We start from the raw sequence: 15,990 nt of genomic DNA on the forward strand, positions 1-15,990 counted from the left end.
AGAAGATTCTCTGACTTTCAGAAACCACTTCTGCTCTTGAAATATAGCTGCCATTTCCCATAAAAATCAAACAGTGCTCCTCCTTCCTACTATATTACATAAAATACTGTATTACATAAAAAAAAATGACATCTTTGTAACTGACACTGAAGTATCATGTAAGCGTGAATATGGTCTGTATCTATACGAATATATGAAACGCACTCCCAAACCAGAAAATCGTACCTGAAATCTCCTTTGTTGTTAATAACTCTTTCTGCAGGGCAGTAGGGTGCAGCCGTTTCAAGTACCACAATTTCTACTTGTTTAGTGCTATTTCCATAGGAATTTTTGACTAGACACTCCCAATCTCCTGTTGCATCAATGTCAATACTGGATAGGATAAGTTCACTATATAAAAAAAAAAAAAGATTAATTATTGTATATATTTAATTATATAGAGATCAAGTCATTGGGTTTCTGACATTTAACTTATCTTCAGAGGTTTTCTATGAAAATATAACCCCAGGTTTTGATCTACATTATTATAGGACAGACAATATGTGAGTAACTGGTATTTATGAGTGACTGGTATTAAGATTTTAGCAGTGCCAATTTGGACTGACCACTCAGATTGTAACAGACTATAACACAGATAAGAAATCATCACAATAGAATATCAATTATGCATCAATGCCCATTCTCCTTTCCCCAAATACTATAAAATGTTGGGTTTGCTGCGTAACCAAGCACTTGAAAGTCAGAAATGCATTTCAAGTTGACAATGCAACCAATCCACAGGAAATGCTTCCCTTCAGCTGCAATCGCAGCTCCTACAGCAGAATCTGCTGCTCTCCTGGTGGCATATGGGGAAAGGTTTCTAGCACAGCCATTGGCTGTGGAAGCTGTATATAATTTTCCTGATGAATGCAAAATGAGTTGAGGTAAATGGTGATATTTCTTTCTGTACTTTACTACTAATAAACTTTCTTCACACTCTCTTACACCAAATATGAAATGTAGTTATTAATATCAGCAAATTACAGTTGCATTAACTGTTTATATGAGTGTTAGGCAACATAGCAACCTTTTGTGGCTTCTCTTACAATACAAACATTGTGCATGACTGCACCACACCAATATTTAGCTGCCAAAGCTAAATATTCTGTGTAGAATTAGAGAAGGAGGAAATAATTTCAGAAACATTTAAAATTGTCTAGAACTGTTCTGGTTAGTATTTTCTATATATCTTAAATATGGCGAGAAGTTTCCCTTCATCTAACGGATGTAACCCAGGCCCTAATGAAGTCAATGATTAGTTTTTCAATTGACTTCATCAGGGATAGAATTTTATCTGGTTTCTGTAACTCCATAGATCTCAATAGACAAAAATAATGCTAACTACTATATTTTAATATAGCAGGCAATGTATTATATCTTAAATCTGCCATTGGGCTAGAAATAAATTTTACCACAGTTTTAAAGCAAGTGCAGCTTTTGAAAGTAGTTGAGAGAGGAAAGAAGCTCTTAATTATCTGAAAATATTTACTTTGCTTTACAGAAATGGCTCGTCTTTGAATATGTCTTGTGGTTTAGACAATTAGAAATTATGTGGGAAGAAACAAAGTACAGTCAGAAAAAGGGAGAAGGTACATTATAAAAACAGAAGCACAGAATGAAAAAAGTTACTAAATTGATTTCAAGTCTCTATTTCAACCAAAATCTTAAAAAAATCTACTTGTGGCCTTTGGCACTTTTGTAACGAGCTTGACATTTTGAAAGATATACACAGAATAATTATATATAATTTATTTTTATTTTTTTCTCTTTTAAACTTTTCTAAAAATTTCATCCTTTTTCAGTTTAAGGCTTTGTATATTATACATGCACTTTTATTAACTACAAGAAAGGATCTCCTTGTACACGGACTACTTCTGATACACATTAAAATAGACCACAATCAAAGCAGGAGGTAATTAGCCAGCCATGTACATAATTTTCCCTTTGAAACATGCATACAGTGAGGGATGACTTTCTCAAGTACTTACTACAGGACCATTATCTCAGTCCCCAGAAAACAAGCAAACCATGGTAAGCAGCCTTTACGTTAAATTGCTTCAGAACTTTTGTGTAGTTGTCCAGATATTCAGTCACATTTGTCATTACACAGTAACTTTAAAAATCTCACACTGTTCCTATTTATCATGGCTTGGAGTTCCAAGTACCTCATAACCCTCTATTTCACATGTTAGTGAATTCTAACATGTATTTATTGCAGAAAATGCACAAAAAGCATTACTAGCCATTCTCAGAGTAGTTGAATATTTTCATATAGAAAGAAACAATTGCTCTCTTAAGAAGTGTCAGATAAGAAAGTCCAATAACAGCAAACTCTTACCTAATGCTTAATACATCTTTTTACATTCAGGTTGAAATATTTAAGTGAAATTAGCCAGCTGATAACAAAAGTTAATTAAATCTTCTCTTTCATATGTCACAACAATCTCACATAATCTTTATAGACAGCTGAGAAAGAATATATTTCTAGAGCTTATGAAAAGAATTATCCATAAAAGCTCTTTTTCACTGAAACAATAGGCAGAATATTCACCTGCAGCATCAAGACCCGAAGACTTCCCAACTGAATAGGATGTATGATAGATGCACTGATCTTTTGATATATTTCCTATAAAATATCTATACTTATTGTTAACAATACAGATTCGGTAAAACTGGGAGCCATGGTGATTTTAGGTCAATACAATACTTGAGCATATTATCAGTTTCACAGGTAATCAATATAAGGATAAATAAATATGAAGAAAATTGGTACATTTTCCATTAAATTGCCGAAATGTGTTCTGATGCAAATTTATCTGCTGCTAAACAAATCTCCTGTCATTAGATGAAGTTTCCCAGTTTCACAGACAAATATTCACTGATACATGACTGTCGCTTCTGGTAGAAACACAATACTTGAACACTGGTTCAAATTCTCTAAAACGATTAGTAAATCTTCACATTCACATTTTAATCTTCTATGTCCCTTTCTTCAGATGGTGAACCAAAATAAGCCAGAATAGGGTTATTCAATACAGAAGAAGCTGTATAATGACTAGAACATGGACCTGTCTTCTGAATTGCCATCTGGCCACTGTAAATGATGCATTCATTTTTATTCCTCCAGGAATATTTTGGATAGCAAACCCAATGGTGAAACTGTTCATTTACTTACCATCTGGATATGACAAATGATAAATTGATTTTATACCCCTGGAGAATTTGGGGGACTGGAGTAAAATAAATAAATAAATAAATAAAATCTTTTAATTCTCAAAAAGAGCAGTCAAGTTGATCCTTTAACATTTTCTCCACTTATAATCCTTGATAACTTCACAGTCTCCTTGATGACTTCACAGTCCTGGCAGACCAAAAGGAAAGGGTGGGCCTGTATAGAATTTTAAACCTCTTCATAAAGTTTTCTAGGTCAGTTACGTATTTTAAGTCTTGGCACTATTACATTAGCATGCCCAGAAATTCCATCGTTTTTCTTGCTCTTAGCAGAAAGGCATTCTCAATCTCTCTTGGCCATAGCAACAAGTCTTAATAAAAGTCAAGAACTCTCTCGAGACCTGAGAACATGGCAGGACTCTCTTGTTTAGAAGCTTGACAAGAGCACAACAGAATTAAGAGAGGATGGCACCTTTGACTGTATAATTTTCTTGATTATCCTGTCTCACAGTAGCTAATAAACACCAGGCCACAAAAGAAATGATCTTGCCTCTACTATGCAGCTTTCCTAAGGATGGAGTATGTCAGAAAGAGTTCCTGCTCCCTCTACATTAGCAATCATATCCCACTTCTCAGAGGTGTGATAGTTGCTACTTTTCTGGAAATTTTTGACCTACCAAGACACAAAACAAAGTCCGACACTCATGAGATGATGTCAAAGCAAACAAAGTCTGAAGACTGCTGCCTGATGAGAACAAAAGAATGACTAACAAGCTTTGCTCAAGTTTTCTTTTGAAATTATAGTGGCCTTCTCAGTAAAAACACTGAAAGGAAGAAAGAGAATATACATGTTTCTTTTTTGTACTGTGAAATTTCATGCATGGTAGGATTCCGTTTTCAAATGTGATGACTGACATATTGAAAAATTAATTAAGCCATACAGCTGATGCAATTGCTTGAAAAAGTTGTTATAGTATTGAACAGAAGCCTGCGGCATTTGTCATTACAAAAAGAGGAACCATAATACAGGCAGAAGCCTCAGTCATGTAATCAAGTAACCTATGACAATAGTTTTTTATTTGAGGGATAGTTTTTCATTGTTACATCTATGCATAACTAACTAGACAATCAGAAGTAGGTCTCATTATGCAAACTTACTCAACCATGTCCTGAAGTAATACCTTAGTGACATTTACTGTATGCCCCAACAATTATCTGCATGCCAGGAAACAGAGTATAAAGAGGTGACTTTAACACTATATTTTGACTGACTTTCCACAAAAAACATTTAAAAGTCTGACTAAGACTTGGGAAGAAACAATAGCTTTTCCTGGAGAAAAATAAAAATTAATTACTCAAACACAGATAACATTTAGGTTTGCTCATATTCTTCTTCAGACAGATAAATCATGAATGCTTTTCTATAGCTCACGCAGAAGGCCTGCATCCAACCCATACCACCTCGCATTATTAATATTAACACAAAATTTTTAAAATCAGTGTTGGTCTCCACAGTACACTGCTGCTTGGAATACAGTTTTTCACAGGGGATATAAGGTTAAAACATGGAAAATGAAGAGAGAATGTGTAAATCTAGGCACTTTAATTGAACTTGAAATTGCTAGTCTGATCTCTCTGACATTACTTATTTACCCATGAAAGAAATAGCTTTAGAAGGCTGATGGCCTTTAAAGAAAGCTTGTGTCCAGGTAACAGCAAGAGAAAAGGAAAATTAAAGATTAAAGTTGCTACTCATTTTGTATTAGATGTCTAACAAATATTTTCCAATGTAATCAATTTGTCATACTCATAGGAAATTCAATACATATGATTTTCTTTTTCTTCTGATTGACAATAAAAACAAAGCATAACTTACCGTATAATACCATCTGCAGCTACCCAAGAAACATAATATGCTATAACATACTTTTACTATGATTTGCCTATCAGCTAATTTGTTCACATCAATACTCTAGGACCATGACAAGTTACACTTGACTTCAGCGATGCCAATGGAAAGGACCTAATTTTAATGACAATATATTGACAGAAAAAACCCCAAACCTACTTCCAAAATGGGAGAAAAGACCTATATATCAGTTAGCAAACTACCTCACTTTGTTTCCTTTGTATTGCTCAAATTACTTCAACTGAAATGCAAATGTTCAAAAATATTGTCACAGTCTAATATTATCCATTTGTTATGTAAACATTTGCCTAGCAGTGAGATGTGTTTTCTACACATGGATGTCAAGTAATCGGTGACCTACATTTAGATGCCATCAATTTGTTTCTTAAAACTGAGAACACTACTAATATTAGAGTGACTCTACTGAATCATCTTCAGAAATGGAGTCAGAAACCTAAATAGCTCTACGACATACCACAACAGGTTTAGTCTATTGTATGACCTTCTCTCTCTCATTGAGCTTGTCAAGTACAGATAGACTACCAGCTACTGCACTGCATTGAAGGGTGTGCATAAAGATGTTTGCATTTATTTTCATACTCCCCCTGCCCTAGAGTCAATACATGCCAAACTAGTTAGCTGAAAACTTAAAGTGCGGAGAGAAAAAAATGTATCAACAGCTCTAGAGCACGCAAAGCTTTGTTTTGCTGAAGAAACCTTCATACAGCTGGCAGGTCTGTAACAGCACAGTGCTAGAAAACTATCCAAAGAGAGTACACCTGGGCCAGGGCTTATTTAAAGTACTTCATGAAACAGTTGTCTATCATCGAGCTGCTTTGTCAGTTGGTGAAAGATTTAGGGATGCTCAAATGTGTTTATTGTTCTTAATTTTGTTCTACCAGCAAACTGCTTGCCTGCAGGATGTATGTGACCACAGGATGTATGTAACAGCAGTCTCCTGGGGAAATGGTGCTACACCTGCTGTATGCCTTTCGTCTCCCCTTAAGTAGCCTGCATCCTGCAATGTTATATCCAGAGGAAGCCTTATTTCATTAGCATAACTCTCGTGATCTGTACACTATCAGAGGTTCTTAGACAAAAAAACACTAAGACAAGCAGCACAATAGCCAAAATTACATTAAAAGCTTCTAAAGTAAAATATTCCCCAGATGATTCGGAAGTATTAAACACTTATGACAATTCTTGATCATATGATTACATCCACTGGGACCAGCAAAACCCCAACCCTACATGAAAGAAAACAAACAAAACCCGCAACATTAATATTACAGTTTCAAATTATTTATCAAATGCACACTACTTTGACAGAATTTTCCACTCTTCCTAGTCAGTGGTGACAATACAAATGTAGAAATTAATTATTTCATGAATACTTTATAGGATAGAGCAATTGTATATTAGGGCTAGAATACTGACCTGTTTTATTTGCTGACCTGCAAGAAATTTGGAAAGATCTAAAAAGGAGGTAAGACATAGCAGATTCCTACACAAGAACTTCAGGAACAACCTCTAGTTTTTCTCCAGTGTATAGTGTATCTCCAACATTGTAAACTTTATTTTGTGATGGCCAAGAGTCATCTAATCAAAATACCATAAAAAATTAAAAGTAAGGTTGTTTTATCCTATAGGGAGAAAGAAGGGGAGGGCCTGGGACCATCATGCTGATGGAGTAAAAATGCTTTCTATAAGTCCATAAGGAGTATGTCCTATAACACACTTTCTGTGTTGAATAAACTGAAATACATGAAAAGTAAAAAGTAATTCAGTTATTTGTTTTAATATTTCTAACGTGTTTTGCTTTAAATAAATGGATTGTTTCACCAGTACCTAGGGTGATTGACCTGGTAGGAGGAGTACATCAGAGTCTACACATAAGTCAGAATTGCTCTGATCATCACAGCTGATTCACACAGCTACAAACTATGGCCTGGACTGAGAGAAAATGTATAATTATACCTTACAGTGGTGTTGACAGGAAAAGTAATTTTAAAAAGGTCAGTCCTGAGATGTTCAATCCAAACTGGTGCTGCAGTGCAGCATCTCCTCAGCTGTACAGCTGCAGCTGTTTGAAGGGCCACCACATTAAAATCCTTCTGGCCCTAAAAAGTCAAAGCAAAACTCTACTGATTCCCCCTTGTGGGGGGAAAGCGTAAATTTTTGTTCATAGTACTGAACATTTCATTTCAGTGGTGTGGATGGATGGACCCATACATAGCTGCAGGAAGTAAGCAGAGATGGAAATGAGACGTCAAAATTTTGTGCAAGGCATCTTCATCTGGTCTCAACATCAAAAGAAGGATACTCTCTTCTTCAAGAAGTTCTTCAAGGACTCAAAAAATTTTTTTACAGTTCTGACTTACTATTTTTCTAGGGTTCTCTTATTCTATCAGACAAAAATACTTACATATATTTTCTGTGCAAATATATATTTCTCAATAAGAAGTTACACAAATTAAGCCTACAGTTTTTGACACAGCACAATTCTTCCATAATGGTTTATTCCTTTAATGGTAGAGAGTATCACAGTTGCTGCTTTCTTTTCTCATAGTATCAGTGTATTTTTCCATAGGTTATATTTTAAATTATTCCCCAAACTGATAAGTAGGAAAATTGTCATTGAGTTTTATTCAGATAATTGAAAGACTTTTGGAGAAAAAGCCTAAATTTAATTAATCTTCCAAATTTATTTCACATGAAGTTTCTCTTAATCTCAGATAATGAAACCCTTAACCTGTGCATTTCATATTCTGCAATCATTTTAAATATTATCGTCCTGACTGATATACGAGAAAGTTGCTGGTAAAGCTGCACCTGTCACTAGTCCTTTGCTGCCTACAGTGCCTGAAGTAAGCCGTAGACCATTGACTACAGGGTTTGAAGTAATCTCAAAACAATAAAGAAACATTGATTTACAATTTAAATGCTTATTTAGCTTCATTTCTTTCCTAACTGCTCGACAACTAAGGGTCAGACAGAGTCAATTAGATGAACCAACAAAATATCAGCACTAAACAATTTCTGCCGATTTCCCTGGGCTTCTCAGTATGACCCGTAGCTGCTTCTCTCCAAATACTCATGACAGTACAATATAAAGCCATTATAAAATACCTGCATTTCTGAATCAGTTCTTTGGATCTGTCCTAACATTTATTTTGGTTCATCATGTGCAGAATGAATCTCCAATATTTTGCCATGATTTGGCCCAACCTAGCAACACACTCATCAGTGATGTACCACCTTGAGACAGTTCTTTAACTTGTACCAGTCCAAACCACTGCTGCTCGGCTCCTATATTTTCCAGGTGTATTCTTACCACAAACTATTAAAACTGTTCAGGGGTCATTTGGAGACTTTCCACAAAATACAGGCATAGAATTTCTGCCTTTCTCCCAGAAGTTCTGGAAGTGTTTTGTTCTTTGTTACAAGGAATGCCTGTCTGGATGTCAAACTTGTCATGATACCACCTGTCTACTCCTGGAATCATTTTTCCTTCTATCATCATCCTTAAACAATCCTTACTCTTTCAGTGAAACTGTCTCAACCAAATTCCAAATTCTATACTAATAGCTTCTGTGATTATTTCATACACTTAAAAATTATTAATTGGACTCAAAACCCTCTTTAGATTACAAAAGTTATGATCAAAATTTTTAATCCACAAAATTTCATTCCTTTTTATTTTTTTCCTAGTTTCTTCACTATTACAGTACAAGTGGATCATGATTTGAAACTCTCTCTTGCTATCAGACATTTACTTTATGGATGGAAGTTTTGAAGCTTTTCACATAATCACATACCTCTAAAAGCAGCTTTCAAAAATTAATATACACATTTTATGTACAAATTTTTAAATCTATTTTTTACTCTTGCTCCTATCCTTGTTACACCTAAAGGATCAGGTGGAGTTCCATATTGTCTTATCTTGTACATTACTATTTCTATTTACTTTTGACCATCCTATATTGGCATTGACTGCTGTCAGAATGTGAGGAAGCACTATGATGCTTTGCACTATTTGATGCTTTAAAACAATGTGGATTCTTAAGCTTAACTTTTGGTTTGGTTTAAGCACCCTGTATTCAGCAGCCGCATTTAGAAGACTGAAATACTTAGGACAGAATTTAAAAGAAAACCACTGTTTGTGGGGGACCACAGTTAAGACCTAATAGACCATTTCCAGTGGCAAATCTACCTACATAACAAAAATTTCATCTGAAAAACACTTCTGATACTGTTATCATATGTTTAGTTGAGAGCATTTTAGTTTCTCCAGCTGTAGCGCTCCTTTTTATGGGTTCTTAACTTTCTGCACAGTTTAATGTTTTCAGAAGGAGCATGTGTGAACTGTAATGGTCCCAGAGCAGCCATTACAGCTGTCAGAGGCGTAAGCACTGCTAAACACTCTATACACAAGTATTTACTGAATAGAACTAAAGACTTTAAAATTGTCATTATAGCCTACGTGGTAAATAAGAAATTTCCTGAAAATTAAAGTCTCTCTACTGCTGCAGAGTTGCTTCATTCAGAAAGCGAAAATATTTTCCTTTTTTAGTTTAATATTCTAATAACTGTCCTGCTGGCCTCTGCACACATTGAAGTGGAACAGTGGGGAAGTTGGGAGAGATGCTGTGCTGCAGAGGATCAGACCTAATCTGCCTTCTCTGTGGCTTCAGGGATATGGATTGTTTCATTGCTGCATATTGTGATCAAACTGATAATCTAGTAGTACTCCAGGCTTAAGAAATTAGGCTGTCTTCATGGAAACACAAGTAACAACTTCAGCTATATCCATTCACAGATGACAGGAAATTAGTTGCATATCACATTTACATTTTCATGTATGACTATGACATTTATACACAGGCATAATGACAGAAAATTCAACATGAGCAAAATCAAATATTATTATCATTGGCAAGACATGGTAAATGCGAGCTAGCAGTAGAATTGAAAACACCCTCTCAAGATCTTCTATAAGGGAATACTCTTTGCCAAGAAAAATGTCACAGGCTGAAATACAGTTCAAAACTTTAGTTTAATTATTGTAACAGAAACATTTATTTTAGTTTATTCTGCTTTATCATAGGAGACAAAAAATACACATTTGGATATTTTATCCTTCTACTGTGCCACTTAATAAAACAGAAGGGTTTAGTATGATATTTGTGTTGTAAATCCACTTCCAGAAATATCTGGAACTACCCAATAAAATAACCATCTAAAAATGTTTGAGTAAGCAGCTTTTGAAACAGGACTACACCTCTTTGTTCAACACTAGCTTCAGAAATCTTTAAATTGCTAAGCAGCACAAGCCAAAGCCTGTCCTTTAGTGCAATCACAGAAAGCCACAGACAGTGGACATTTTCTGTAAAGAGTAGGTATAGGAAGGCAAAATATGACACTGTAAGAACTGATTTTAAGTGACTTTTATTTTTACTCCAAATCCTATACTTAACATATGATAACCTCAGGGAGGCGTAGCCTTTCTGATGTCTCACAGTGCTGTGATTTAGCCTTAAGAACTATCACAAATTGGTGTGTTATAGCATGTACCAAGCATATTAATACAAAGTATTGTAACATGTAATAAACATGCTATTACATATTATTTTAACATATAATAATAATTATATAAATGGAGTTTAGTATGCATGGTCACGATGATGGGATTAAAATTAAGAAATGCTGAAGACAGTTTTTACAATCATAACTTGACCAATGTTTTCTCATTTTCAACATGAGACTGCAGTAACATCTCTAATTTACAAAAAATCATTGACTTCAAAATTGTGTGGTTTTTAAAAGCTAGTTTGAAAAGTATAGGTGTGTCATGCCTTTAGTAAGTTAATTTTGATCAGCCCCTTGATCAAGGCAGAGGCATGACTGCTTGAGTATTAGTATTTTTCACCGTATAAGGACAACACTGTACAGTAAATGCAGTGTTGATGCTCTACTATATTGTGAAGTGAAACATATAGCTTAAATGAGCAATTAAGATGTTGTATGCTTTTAAACAGCAGTTGAAAGATTTTGAGTTTAATTCAAAAAATATTTTGTCTCATTTTGACAGTCTGTACCACATACCTTCAACAAATCGAACTGTTTTTCCAGTCTATAACAGCAAATGTGATGACATATTTGTAAAACATTTTTTCTGACTAACTGGTCCCAGTGCATACTGCAACATGAGCATCAAGGTCACCTATTTAATGGCACAGCAAATGAGGGAGGTAGCAGATCAACCATCCTTATCAAAATACTGCTGTAGTAGACAATGATTTTTATTTTATACTATGACAAAAAATGAAGCAATATAAGGTAAAATTCAGTCAAGCTACTTCTAAACTAGCTTTTTAAAAAGGATAGCTGTTTTGAAAAAGCATTTCTCATTACTATGCTTTACAAATTGCTTATAGCGCAAATTATAATTTAGTTGAAAAATATAAAGAGGTGATTAACAGCATGTCTTTTAATTTTGAGATCATGGAAATAAGAAGAACATGCTTTAATTTAAGTGGCTCATCAGTTATAGACTAGCTCATGCACTTGGCATTACCATACTAATTGGTCTAATAGTTTTTTTCATTATTTGCTATAGCCATACACATTGGTATTAGAAGGAAAGCCAGTAGCTGTGAGAATAGATCTGCGCCTCTAGATCTACCTATAGGACTCAAAAAGGGGTCAGATAATGAGTGAGTAGAAAAAATTAAAATCAATAAAGATGACAGACCCCAGTGGAGAGGAATTAATTTGATTCTCTTCATAACTTTCATTTGATAGTTCAAGAAGCATTTCAGGTCAATTATATTAATAGAAACTGGTTGACTGAAGAGATGTTAATGATGATCCAGAGCTAATTAGCATAGCTATTTTCACGCCATCTTCTACAAAGAGAAAGGCAGAAATTGGACACAAATTCAGACTCTTTTTTTGATCAATGATGGAAATTGGCAGAGGACAAAAGGATGTGTGCAACAGCTTGTCAGCTTTTAGTGTTAAGCCAATACTCTATAACGAAAGACAAAAATAAACACAGACATTTATAATAATTTGTTAAATAAGATTTAAAAGGAAAAACTGAAACAAAACCGGAATGATACAGTCATTGCCAAATATTAATTGTTAAATCTTTTATAGAAGCCTATTTGACTTCATTCCTCTTGCTTTTTTCACATCCGCAAAGGTTTCTGTAGATCTCTGTGCCTCTCAAGCACACAGGGGCATACAGATGGTAAAAGTCATAGAAAGTTGCAAAATACTTTAATGTAAAACAAATATGAGATCATCTAACTAAAGAATATAAGATCCAGTATTTTGGAACCTACAAAAATTAATCCAAGCCTTCTAAATTGATAGTTCTTCATAGACAGATCACAATTCAAGCTTCTAGATGGTGTCAGGAAGAAGTAGTTTGGCTGTAATTCACTATATGTTACTGCAGCTGTTTTAAGTTCAGTTTCTTCTCATGAATTACTGTATAACAGACTGTTTTTATCTGTTTCAAAGTCATAGTGTCTCAAATCTGGATATGCAGACACAAAAAATATGATTTGGAACCACAGTCATTTATAGCCATAAAAATCTCTACCTGTGTGTGTTCAGATTCAAGCATGCAATTGAATTGCTTCAAATAAAACTCTTCCTGATGCATGTTTTAATGAGATTTCTTGCAAGTGTTAAATATGTTCACCTTGCCTACAAGTCTGACTATAACAAGAGGCATACATTACCGTGTAATTAAGCAGCAGTCGTGAATGATGCTGTCCTCCACAAATATGCCGCTCTCCTCATCTGTTTCAACCAGGCGACCAGCATGGAACCAATGTACTTGGGTAGTATTGTCAACATATGTTGCAGTACACTGAAATGGCAAGCGGTCTCCGTGGAACACCACTTGTCTTTGTGATGGGATCAGCTCAAAAAGAGGAAGTTCCAGAGGCCCAGCTGCAGGGAAAACAAAAACGAAACCAAAAAATAGGTTAAAAAAGTAAATTCCTCCCTTAAGAGTATTGTAAAGTGAACTAATTGTATACAATTCTAGCTTCCTAGATCTTCACATTAAAGCACTAATATAAAAGATCTGCCCAGAAGCTAACCACATAAGTCTGATCATGTTGTCAGTTCTAGAGATCACACTTCCTTCATTGGTGTGAGTCCTGATAATTACAGGATTACTAGAATATCTGCAGAAAACGGGTTTCACAGAATAGTTCATAGAATGAGAATGACTGAGGTTGGAAGGGATCTTTCGAAATGCTCCAGCCTAGCCTCCTTCTCAATGAAGGATGCTTTACTACAGAGGTATATAGAACACACACACACACACACACACACAGCCTTCCAATTAAAGAAAAAATACAGTTATTAATATAGGTACAGTTAACATTTATAAGACCACTTCACTGTCAGTGGATGAAATTCCTGCTGTGCTCCAGAATGGAAGTTACTCACTCTAGACAGCCTAAACCAGGGGTCCTCAAACTTTTTAAACAGGGGGCCGGCACGCGGATGAAGTGGCAGGCAGTCATCTGCGGCTGCTTGGTCCCCCCCCCAACCTCCGGCAGGAGGGGTGTGTGTGTGTGTCTATAAATACCGGGGGCTGGATTGAGAACCCTGGGGGGCCGTATCCAGCCTGTGGGCCGTAGTTTGAGGACCCCTGGCCTAAACTATCTCATATGCCTGGGTTTTGAGTGATATAATAATAAGGCTAATAACAAAAGTTAAACTTTCCCCTGAATTTCAACTGTCCCCATGATTTTTCATATTGCTGTCCTTTCTGTCTCTTCCACAAGTCCTCTTTACTCTCTAGATGTTTACTCAACATTAAGTATTTATCTAAATAGCTCTTTTACTTTTTAATAGTGGAGTACATTTTACCATCTTTTTTTAATGAATTTTCTCTCCTGTCTTTCCCCAAGAAATATCCCCGTAATGAGGATATTGCATATTCTAAGCAGAATATTACAAGGACCAGCTGCAATAATCACATATCCAAATGCCTAAACACAATTAAAAAAATAAATAACATTATAAATTTGGAAGGTATATGTATTTTCGACCCTGCCGGAAGTCTGCTAATTTCATGCATTTGACAGTGATTGAAGGCTATTTCCTTCAGTCCTACAGTCTCTGTAGAGACTGAATATATAGACAGCATTTGTTTCTTCCATTTTTATTTCTGGATCCTGAAACTACCTTAACACAACTTCTGTAAAATATTTTCTGTACATTATACATTATGCTATTTCTTCAAATCAGTAGCCAAACATTGAAAAGGAGCATTTTAGGTAACTGAAATGAGGCTCTACATCTAAAGAAAGAAGATCAACTTCTATGAGATAATAAGGAATAAATGGAAAACCTTATTTACTTGTTTTCTGATATAGTCTTCTGAGGCAGGGGAAGAAAATTACACCTCTGATACTTCTTTATCATTGTACAAAATGCTAATGGTAGTGAAAATGCTAAAGACTCACAAATGTGACTGATGAACACGTTACCGTGAACATCCTGCACAACAGTTCCAAAAATACAAGCTTTTCACCTCAGCCTACAATGCCAAAACAGTGACTGAGCCCAGGTCACTTTGTAATTTCACTACTGCAATCTCTTTTTAGGCAAAATGCCTACAGTCTTGCACCTTGGAAATTCTTCTACCTTGATGAGGAGAGAGCATTTTTAAGCTAGATCTTCCTCTCCCTTATTTTTCTTCTGTTTTCATTTAAAGGCCTTTCATCATTAATATCTATCCAGCCTACAGGGTTGTCAGCTGAAAGGTCACACTTCCACATTTTTACCACTAGGAACTATCTCAAACATCTATTCTTTTGACAAGTACTTTAACGTGGTTTTTTTTTATTTATTTCACTGCTCACCATCTTATCTTCCTTAAACTTTCTCCTCAAAATCCGCCATTGCCCATAATAAATACAGATGAACTTAACCATGCCTAACAAGATTGCAAGCCATAATCACTGATTGTACAATTGCTAAAATTTGTGTTCCTCTCCTTACTTAGCATACCACCCTAATAAGCTTCTTTAAGTCATTCAGATGTCTTTGGAACACTTAAATAGTGAGAAGCTGTATTTATAAACCTAGCTTTGGGCCCTGAATATTACTGGGTAATTTAAATATTAAACAGTATATTCATCACTTGCTTCGAATAAAAAGTGAGGGGGATCATTTCTACATTTTTACAGAGGAAGAATGCTGGCCAGGAAGATACACAGGATCTGTACATGAATGAATATGTGATATTGCTGTCCGGGAGAAGCACACAGTGGGTTAAGGGGCTAGCTACTATGTGCTGAAATGCTGGAAGTCTGCTACTGAAATGTGGCAAGTCTGTGACTATAAAGGGCAAAAATCCCTCCTTAGTTGTGTATACATCCTGCAGTTTGTCTTATTGCTCCTATTATTTGTGGACATGGATGCGCTACTAAAAATTTCTTGAAACATACTGAGTATTTTTACATGATTTTTGGCTTCTAACTAAAGAGAAAGTGAAACAGACTAACACCTCATTCATAATAGCTGCAGGCTTGGTCTCAGGCATTTACATTAAAGGGTTTTAGTAGAAGACGGAAAGAACGTCTCCAAAAGGTTGCATGCTTTGTGTTGCATTATGAAGTCAATTACGGAATATAAGGAAAAGTTCTAGTGTGGAAATTTAGCCATAATTAATGGAATGATTATAAAAATGGCATCCAGAAAAATTAAACGTACTGTCACAAGTACAACAGCAATATATACTACTCACAGAAATAATTTCTCGATGAATGCAGTAATTTTTAACTGAGAATATTGTCAAATGGTTTTGGTCATGCAGTGAGTGACACATTGTG

The 15,990-nt window shown here is 35.3% G+C and overlaps 1 protein-coding gene across 2 annotated transcripts in view; it reads right to left on the reverse strand.

Annotated features, from left to right (window-relative positions):
- Nucleotides 1–15,990, reverse strand: part of ADGRA1 (adhesion G protein-coupled receptor A1) — a 277,279-nt gene that overhangs the window by 139,223 nt on the left and 122,066 nt on the right. For both annotated transcript variants that reach the window (XM_055813568.1, XM_027788935.2), the window contains 2 exons: nucleotides 12,874–13,087; nucleotides 226–390 (listed from right to left, as the gene is read on the reverse strand). In XM_055813568.1, the coding sequence (XP_055669543.1) occupies nucleotides 226–390; nucleotides 12,874–13,087 (379 nt within the window). The remainder of the gene's footprint in view (nucleotides 1–225; nucleotides 391–12,873; nucleotides 13,088–15,990) is intronic.

This window comes from Falco peregrinus, chromosome 1, assembly GCF_023634155.1.
Source record: "Falco peregrinus isolate bFalPer1 chromosome 1, bFalPer1.pri, whole genome shotgun sequence".
NCBI lineage: Eukaryota > Metazoa > Chordata > Aves > Falconiformes > Falconidae > Falco > Falco peregrinus.